This window comes from Sardina pilchardus, chromosome 3 (assembly GCF_963854185.1).
Source record: "Sardina pilchardus chromosome 3, fSarPil1.1, whole genome shotgun sequence".
NCBI lineage: Eukaryota > Metazoa > Chordata > Actinopteri > Clupeiformes > Clupeidae > Sardina > Sardina pilchardus.
The window spans coordinates 17,529,967-17,539,966 of NC_084996.1; the positions used below are offsets into that span (position 1 = coordinate 17,529,967).

The 10,000-nt window shown below is 47.1% G+C and overlaps 1 protein-coding gene across 2 annotated transcripts in view; it reads right to left on the reverse strand.

Moving 5' to 3' along the window:
- baiap2l1b (BAR/IMD domain containing adaptor protein 2 like 1b) overlaps positions 1-10,000 on the reverse strand; it is a 39,681-nt gene that overhangs the window by 9,454 nt on the left and 20,227 nt on the right. For both annotated transcript variants that reach the window (XM_062532243.1, XM_062532244.1), the window contains 4 exons: positions 5,382-5,534; positions 4,783-4,938; positions 3,312-3,420; positions 1,446-1,662 (listed from right to left, as the gene is read on the reverse strand). In XM_062532243.1, coding sequence (XP_062388227.1) covers positions 1,446-1,662; positions 3,312-3,420; positions 4,783-4,938; positions 5,382-5,534 — 635 coding nt within the window. The remainder of the gene's footprint in view (positions 1-1,445; positions 1,663-3,311; positions 3,421-4,782; positions 4,939-5,381; positions 5,535-10,000) is intronic.

The window sequence follows — 10,000 nt, forward strand, 5'->3', positions numbered from 1 at the left end:
CACACACACACACACACACACAAATGAACTCCGATCTGCTGCCTGCCGTTTGCTGAATTCAATCGGACTCCCCCCTGCTCTGGTAATCTGCTCACATTTCCAGGGGGGAAGGAGTTGGAGGCAGCACAAATATTTGGCTGCAGATGCTGGCGGTGGCAGAGGAGAGGGGGGGTGGAGGTGGGGGGTTAGGTGTGCCCAGCCTGTTTTTCTGTGCCTCCAGCTGAGCCCTGATTACATTTCCGCAGCCGCCGCTATGACATTTTCATGGCCGCTGTGCTCCACATCTCAATAAGACAGAGACGGAGAGGGGGAGAGAGAGACTGACTCAAAGAGAGAGAGAGAGATGGAAAGAGAGAAGGGAGGGGGAGCATCAAAATGGCACATTCAAGGTACCAAAAGAGCTTTGCGATATTTCTCTTGAGAAATCGTCATTGTTTATCTCAAACATATTTCCTCAAAACAACAACATTGGCAGATATTACTCTAGAGATGTTTGGGCTGAAAAATGCCATCCTTATCTTTACAGACTATTTTCGCTCAGATTTAATTACGTGACATTAACACTGACAGATAATGGGCAAAATCTCCTACATCAGGAGGTGAAATATTGTGCCCTACAGTATCATATTAGCTTTGTGCGTCTACTCAGTCTGTGGATATGAGTCCCCTTGCTCTACTCTCATGAGACTGGATTTGAGTCTCTCCCTGTTATCATAACCCCTCTGACTGGCCTACAGAAACAGATTAGTGGGAGTCATTCATTCCAGACTATCTTGTGGCTCCTTCCTTACTCCACCTTTAACAGCCTGAACAGAACACCATGGCTAGCAGTGAACACCATGGCTATGTTCTGTTGCCAAGAGAGAACTTTTGGACCACTTTTGGAGATCTGAGATATGTGTCCTGGAAGCTTCTTGTCATAGAAATCTTTGTGAATCATACAACTGCTAATGAAGTCCTAACAGTTCTCCATATGACTTCTGTATTGGTATTACTGAATGGCTGTATATTAGGCCAGCTCCCTTACTGCTTGGTGTTCTCCATGACTTCTGTATTGGTGTTACTGAATGGCTGAATGTTAAGCCAGCTCCCTTACTGCTTGGTGTTCTCCATATGACTTCTGTATTGGTGTTACTGAATGGCTGTATGTTAGGCCAGCGCCCTTACTGTTTGGTGTTCGCCATACGACTTTTGTATTGGTATTAGTGAATGGGTATGTTAGGCCAGCTCCCTTACTGCTTGGTGTTCTCCATATGACTTCTGTATTGGTGTTACTGAATGGCTGTATATTAGGCCAGCGCCCTTACTGTTTGGTGTTCGCCATATGACTTTTGTATTGGTATTAGTGAATGGGTATGTTAGGCCAGCTCCCTTACTGCTTGGTGTTCTCCATATGACTTCTGTATTGGTGTTACTGAATGGGTATGTTAGGCCAGCGCCCTTACTGTTTGGTGTTCTCCAGCTCCCCGTACAGCCAGCCGTCCCTCTCCTGCGGGATGAGCAGCGTGATGATGTCGCCCTCGTCGAAGCAGAGCAGCGTGCTGTTGTTGCTGGACGTGTGGGGGAAGATGGTGCGCACGCGCGGCCGCTTGACCATGTTGTTGAGGCCCGACGACACGGACACGGCCCGCTGCAGACCGCCGTTCTCCTCGCCGCCATGATCTGGACCGTGAGGGACACACAGCACACGTCAGCACTGCAGCAGTGTTACACTACCACCCCTACAACCCCACAGCCCTACAGTCCTACAGCCCTACAACATAACAACCCCATAGCCCTACAACCCCACAGCCCTACAGTCCTACAGCCCTACAACATAACAACCCCATACCCCTACAACCCCACAGCCCTACAGTCCTACAGCCCTACAACATAACAACCCCATACCCCTACAACCCCACAGCCCTACAGTCCTACAGCCCTACAACATAACAACCCCATAGCCCTACAACCCCACAGCCCTACAGTCCTACAGCCCTACAACATAACAACCCCATACCCCTACAACCCCACAGCCCTACAGTCCTACAGCCCTACAACATAACAACCCCATAGCCCTACAACCCCACAGTCCTACAGTCCTACAGCCCTACAACATAACAACCCCATACCCCTACAACCCCACAGCCCTACAGCCCTACAACATAACAACCCCATAGCCCTACAACCCCACAGTCCTACAGTCCTACAGCCCTACAACATAACAACCCCATACCCCTACAACCCCACAGCCCTACAGTCCTACAGCCCTACAACATAACAACCCCATAGCCCTACAACCCCACAGTCCTACAGTCCTACAGCCCTACAACATAACAACCCCATAGCCCTACAACCCCACAGCCCTACAACCCTACAGCTGAACAACCCTACAATCCTACAACCCCACAGCCCTACAGTCCTACAGCCCTACAACATAACAACCCCATAGCACTACAACCCCACAGCCCTACAGTCCTACAGCCCAACAACATAACAACCCCATAGCCCTACAACCCCACAGCCCTACAGTCCTACAGCCCAACAACATAACAAACCCATAGCCCTACAACCCCACAGCCCTACAGTCCTACAGCCCTACAACATAACAACCCCATAGCCCTACAACCCCACAGCCCTACAGTCCTACAGCCCTACAACATAACAACCCCATAGCCCTACAACCCCACAGCCCTACAGTCCTACAACATAACAACCCCATAGCCCTACAACCCCACAGCCCTACAGTCCTACAGCCCTACAACATAACAACCCCATAGCTCTACAACCCCACAGCCCTACAGTCCTACAGCCCAACAACCCTACAGTCCTATAGCCCAACAACCGTACAACCCTAAAGCCTCACAATCCTACAGTCCTACAACCCTACAGCCCTAATCCTAGATCCCCACAACCCTAAAACAATACAACTCTACAAACCTACAACCCAACTAAACCAATCTAATTTACCACATCACTGCAGTCCCACATTCAAGTCAGTGTACAATAAAGCACTACTTGCATGCTGACTCCATACATATATTTATAACTTGACAAACACATCAATATCATTAGATCTCATCAACATAACACTATGGTTAAACAGACATGATGCACAGGCACAGTTCAACCTGATAAACATCATGAGACGAAATTAGTTTTCTTTCTTCTGAGCAATACATGTGCACTTGAACAAACTGATCCACATGAGGGAGTGCATGTGTGGATCTGAACTACTGCAGATCAATGAGGATTATAAATGACCCCTGAGACCACTGAGAGAGAGAGAGAGAGAGAGAGAGAGAGAGAGAGAGAGAGGAGGACAGTCTTGCCATTGGTGTGTTGTGGTCTGCTCGTCTCCTGGCTGAACATGTTGACCAGTGGACTGGTCTGGGCCTTCAGCACCGGTGCTGGTGGTGGAACCATCACGTCTGAGTTATTCTGCCAGAGAAACAATGACAGAGATCAGCCAGGAGAGCATTGGTTCGTGGACTGGGCGGAGGATGGAGGAACTGCCTTTAAGTACTACATTTTCCAAGGTCCATCTCGCGCAGCATCACCAACGAGCGGGACAGGCACAGTTCAGGAAAGACGGAGGCTAAAACAGCAATAATAGTGACAGCGTCAGTAGTATTACCACTTGTCCTAAAGGGCACGCAAGTGTCCAACTGTCCCATAGCATTGAGTGTTTTCTGTCTACGCTGAATCCGTTCAATATGCCATTCTATTGCGTCGTGTCTCTCATTCAATATAACAGAACAACACGAGCAACAGAGAGAAAATAGATACAGGGCGCCCGACAAAAAAGTTCTGCTCAAAACGTCTTGCTGCACATCACTTGCGTCCAGTCAGGACATTCTAATTGAAATTAGAGCAGCAAAATCAGTCTGGGTCGGGTTTCCCAGATTCGTTAAGAAGCTCTTAAGTGCTAAGAACTTCTTAGGAGCGCTATCAGAACGTTCTAACAACGCTCCTAAGAAGTTCTTAGCACTTAAGAGCTTCTTAACGAATCTGGGAAACCCGACCCAGACTGATTTTGCTGCCCGCTCATGTCTGTCCATGCTGTTAGGACACGCTGTTAGCCACTTCAATGCTGCCGTGTGCCCTGTGGTCATAATGACCAACAGTAATATTCTACTCTGGAGACTAGGGCAGCATTCCAAGTAGGTAGTTTAGAGGCAAACCTGAGTTTTACTACCTTAACCTACTAAACTTACAGTAAGTGGTAAAACCTCCTAAAAGAAGTGACCTATGATTTCATTGTCCTCGCTTTGTTCAGGAGGTTTACCGCTTACCAAGTTAACTCATCCAGGTTTCTCACTGAGTCATCTGCTTGGAACACCCCTCAGCAGTAGGCTTGTCCTGCTTGGTGCCATCATAAGACCAAAGATCATTAAGGGCGGAGCAAGATACTTCATGAGAAGCCACTTCCTGGAACCCGAATCACAAGAGGGGGGGGGGGGGGGGGGGGCAAAATCCCCCTTCATGCAGAGCTGTTCCATTGAAGTCTATAGGCATGACACACCCCTTTATGCAGAGGAAGTGATCCCCGTTTTGCGCCCATAGACATGAACTACGACGAAGTATCTTGCTCCACCTTAAGGATCTTTGATAAGACTCCACCTGGGGGAGCCGCTGGGCGTGTGTGTGGTGTGGTGCCCGGTCTCACCCTGCTGTGGCACTGGGTCATGGGCGAGGGCTGGGGGGTCATGGCCACAGGTGTGTGTGTGTGTGTGTGTGTGTGTGTGTGTGTGTGTGTGTGTGCGTGTGTGTGTGTGTGTGTGGTGTGGTGCCCAGTCTCACCCTGCTGTGGCGCTGGGTCATGGGCGAGGGCTGGGGGGTCATGGCCACAGGTGTGCGCACGCCCTCGATCATGGACACGATGCTGTCCGGCATGTTGGTGGCGTCGCTGCACTTGTCCTGCCAGGTGGGCAGCTTCAGCGTGAGCATCTCCCTCGACTGAAACACACCGAGCAGAGCGGTCAGATATTGAGTCGGTTATTTTTTGCATGTTACTGGACTGGTAACTAAGCACCTTGTATTGCATACCATGTAAATAATGTTTGATTTGATCTGATTTGATTTGATCACTGAACTGACTGTGACTTATGAAATGTAAGTATGTACCGATAATATGATACATACTTATGAACATATGAGCAAGAATCTTTCTGTTAAATTAAACACACGAGTGAATCTTTTACAAAACAGAATTTCTCTTACTGCTCCGTTGATCTCTATCCCATATTCTTGGACAAAGGTGTCTGCTAAGCAACCACAACCATAACCATAACCATATTCAGTCACAAAGCAATGCTTAAAACTAGACTCCCAACACCAGAAATATGCCCTCATGCAGTCTGAGAAGAGAAGTGCTCATTGGTCATCTGCAGGTCAGTCACCTTTTCGTGGAAGCCTGCGAAGTGGTCGGAGAAGATGCAGTGCTTGTCCACGAGGAAGCAGAAGCGCCTCTTCTCCTCCAGCAAGGCCTCCCTGCAGCCGTCGGCTATGAACCGCTGCATGTCCACCTGCCTCTGGGTAAGTGTCTCCAGGCACTGGGCAAAACAACACACACACACACACACACACGCACACACACGCACACACACACACACACACACACACACACACACACACACACACACACACACACACACACACAATATACCATCAAATCAAAGGCACCCAGCAGCAGTCTTTATCTCCCACCCCACACCACACACACACACACACACACACACACACACACACACACACACACACACACACACACACACACACACACACACACACACACACACACACACACACACACACACACACACACACACACAGAACACTAGGAGGATAAAAGGGAACACACGTCTTCTTTTGAAAAAGACAAAACAGCGTTGCCAGCGACTAGCAGCTGAGGACGGCGAGGCAGATAATGCTATCACCCAGCGGTCAGACGGACAGGACAAGACAGGACAGGACAGGACAGGACAGCACGTACAGGGCACAGGGCTGCTGCTGGGGAGGAAACAAAGGCGAGATGACCTGATTGCAGGGAGCTGTCTGCTGAACCATCAAACACAGTAGGAGTGAGACACAAACACACACACACACACACACACACACACACACACACACACACACACACACACACACAAACACACATACACTGTCAGTCAGTGGTGTTGTGAATTAAGTCGGTCAGTACTGCAGTTCAGATATTGTGGGTCAGCTGAGCTCACTGGTTCTGTCTGTTTGTCAGGATGCAGCGTGGGTTCACCAGTAGACTTGTGAGGGTATTTCTGTGCTGGGTAAACAAAACCTCAAGGATGAGGTGAAGTTCACTGTTTTTGCAATTCATTTGCACTATTTCATTGTTCAAAAAGTCTTTTGGTGGCACATACGCATTCATTAGTAGTTGAAAAACATACTTTATAATAGGAAGTTATCCTGAAATAACCTGTGCAACACTGCTACAGTCCTACTGTAAGAGTTTTTCATGTGATTCTCTTCAACTTTAAAAATGACCTCACTGGATGTCATGTTGGGAATTGAAAGCAATCAAACAGATTGACTATGGAGGATGACTCAGCCTTCAGTTTTGTATCTGTGAGTGGACACAACGAGCGTGAGTCTCTGTGGAGGTCAGACTCAGGATATAGACAAGGATGAGCAAACTCGAGTACAAGTACCTCTCCAGATGTCTTCAATGACATCTCAACTATAAGAAAAATAGTATAAAGTACTTTAAGGTCAATGTGACTTTTGCTATTTGCTAATGTCTTTCGGATTTGCCATAGCAGAAAGCTCAAGTCAAAGACAATGCAACATGTAACAGTTGAGGAGGCACCATGATAACGAAATGCTCAGTTCCTACTCAAGATTTCACCGTTTCAGTGAACAGCACATGCACCACCGTCGTAGCCTGGAAGCCAACCGGAATTTAACTCCGCCCACAATCTGAGTTTGGGAAATTCGGTCTGGACTTGCTCCATTGACAAGCAACTCTGTACGCACTGGAGTACATAGTTCAACATCAAATGGTCTTTATACGACGTTGGACAGATGAGCAACTGTGCCTAGTCTATCATGTCATGTGAGTGTGCTTCAGTTGATTTTGTTTACAACAAAAAAGTTGTCATTAGAGAAGTTATACGGTACATATAGATTTCGTTATCTTGTCTGTTGTTCAGCACAAGACATTGACAGTGCAATAACTGGATTGAAAAAAAAGACAAAAAAATAACTAAATAACTAAACGTAACTCACACACAGTGATGTTTTGGCTGTTCTCCCTATTGGATTCACAATAGGCTAATTCGTTGCTCTGAGTGGTTAGGTCTATCCAATTGAGGGCAGAGGCATTTTCCCCCTGTATCGGTTGAAACACACCTCATTATCACATCCCAATCAAGCAGTATCAGACTCAAATTCTGACTAGAATCGAGTATGGCTACATCAGGCTACCATTATTGTGTGGTGATGTGGTGATGTGAGGCTTGCGATGAGAGATTCCGGTATAAATGCCCAAAACACAAATTCACTGATAAAAATCCTGCAAAAATACCCTGTTATGATGAGACCAGCATCCATTCAAATAAAAGCTGGCCAACATTCCCTCCATCACTTGAAGATTCTGTATAACTGTTTTCTGAACAGCTTTGAAGTTCCTCACGGCACATCTGGGGCCGGGTGCTTTGAACGCATGCACGTCATCACGATATCAACAGAATAATCAGCCATTTTGAAGTGCAGTGTCAAGCCCAATATCAAAAAGCAATATCCACCGAAAAAACCCTGTGTCCAGCAGCATGCCACTGACCCCAATATGCACTTCAAAACAGCGCCGAGGAACGTTTCAACACAGCAGGGCTCCCCGGCGGCCAAGAGAGAGTCCAGATCTAAAATCCACTAGAAAGCCAGAGATTTTTGAAAAACAGCAGCTGTGAAGAAACACTTTAAAGTCTGGGAGATGTAGGGCAGTTTGTCCAGGAGGAAAGAGCCGACCTGAAGTCGCAGCGAGGAGTCCTGCAGATGAAATGGCAGCAGGAAGGGCTTGATTGCAGCACTTTCAACCAGCTGCAAGGAAACTACTAATGTAACATCTAGGATGGCAATAATTTTGTGCCATTTTTTTCTGACACATACTCTAATAATGTATGTGCTGCAGCATTTGAATATTTCCTTACCTTTATCATTTTACAAGGAAATTATTCACCGAGCCACAAAAAAATACTGAAAAATAATTGTAGCCGCATGTTTAGTTGCGCTACTACAGGAGCCAGAGCTAGTCGCAGTGGAACTCTGACCTCAGGGGTTAGAGATTTAAAGTTCAGGAGTCCATGTTGTGGAGGATGACCTAATCTCTGTGGGATTACCCGTGACCCCAGAACCCGTAGCCCTGGTGAGGACATCCACATTAGAACACTGTTTTAGGCACCGCAAGTCCCTCTGGAAGTGGACCCGTGCTCCGTGCTCTATTCCGAGGCAACCCCGTTGCCCTGGCTACACGCTGACCAATAAAACTGTCGCAAACATGTCCAGAGGCAGGAGAGGCCGGGCTTTGGTGAGGGAGTCACTGGACTTAGACGCTTGCTCAGGAGGCACATGGATGGACACTCAGTCTTACGGTACGGACAGATCTTTCCGGCACTTCACTTTGTCGTGTCGGAACCCGCTATTTCCCTATGGGTGACGTCAAGCGACTTTAACGGACCCGCAAAGCATTCCGGGAAGGCAGCGCTGCATTTGAAAACCTGTCGCGCGACAGAAAAGCTGGCCGATCCCCAGCTCTATGCAAATGAGTCCGTTGAACGCGAGCCGTCTGTCCAATGAAAGCACGAGGTAGTAGGTTCGTCGTTGTAGTACAACAGTGCCCGTGAAACTTGGTTCCGTATACATGTCAAATTCATGTTTAAACGAACTCTTCCACGACCAGCTAGTTGTCCATAAAATAAACGAAACTTGGATTTGGAGAAATACATTGACTGTTGGTGTTTCTGGTGAGGATTTGAGATTGCATTGAGTAGTTTAAATAAAACAATATTTCAAAATGGCTTGCATAGTTTGTGTAGGCTATTAATATTTTCGTATGCCGTTAAATACACGCCTAAAATGGTGTATATTTGTGAGAAACACTTTAGACAAGTTAAAACGAACTGCTTATGAACTGCTAACTGACAATTCAAACGAAACGCCCACTCACGACAAACGAGGGGAAGACGTGCGACACCTTCCGACACATATGTAGTGCATATGTGTCCAAACCGTTAAGGCCCCGGTACAGTTCACGCACCCGACTTGTCGTGCGACATGTTGACGTCACGGGGAACGTTGTAACCATGTATACTTGCGCGTGGTAGTCGCGACACAATTTGCAGTATTCTCCTGAACGGAGGCACGGTATCCATTGACGTTAATGGCAGTAGCAACTAGCTTCTTTGCTGATATTTCAGACTTAGCTTGCACAACTGAAGGATTAGCCTACCATCTCGTTTATGAGATGAGCTTGTGTAATCTCCCTAAATGGAAAGATATGTATTTTTTTTTAGGTCTAGCAGATATCCTTTGGTTGAAAATAAATCTCTTCCTTACCTTTTGCTGGAATACTTATGTGCCTCGGTCCTAGTCATTTTCCCCTAATATCCTCCTGTTGCAACTCTCACTGGTAACTTCGTTAACTTATCCAACGTAGTTCACGACTGTAAACAAATCAGTCATCCAAACGGCAACTCTCGCTGCAGCCTAGCCAAGTTAACTTCCCACTTTTCAAACTTACTATTATTCAAACTTCATGACTACAGTCGTTTTTAAAATGAATGGGCTTATTTAAGATGTTGGATAGGCTATATATGATAATGCCTGAATGTGGTTTATGTGGTTGATGACTGTATAAGGACACTGGCTCCGTGAGCTTGGCTTCAATCTCTTCCTAGTTGTCGTGCGAGGTTGGCGCGCGCGGCTGATAAAAAATGTTCAGTGTCCGACAGGTCGGCGCGCGGCTGAAATGTGGCTTGCGACACAGGAA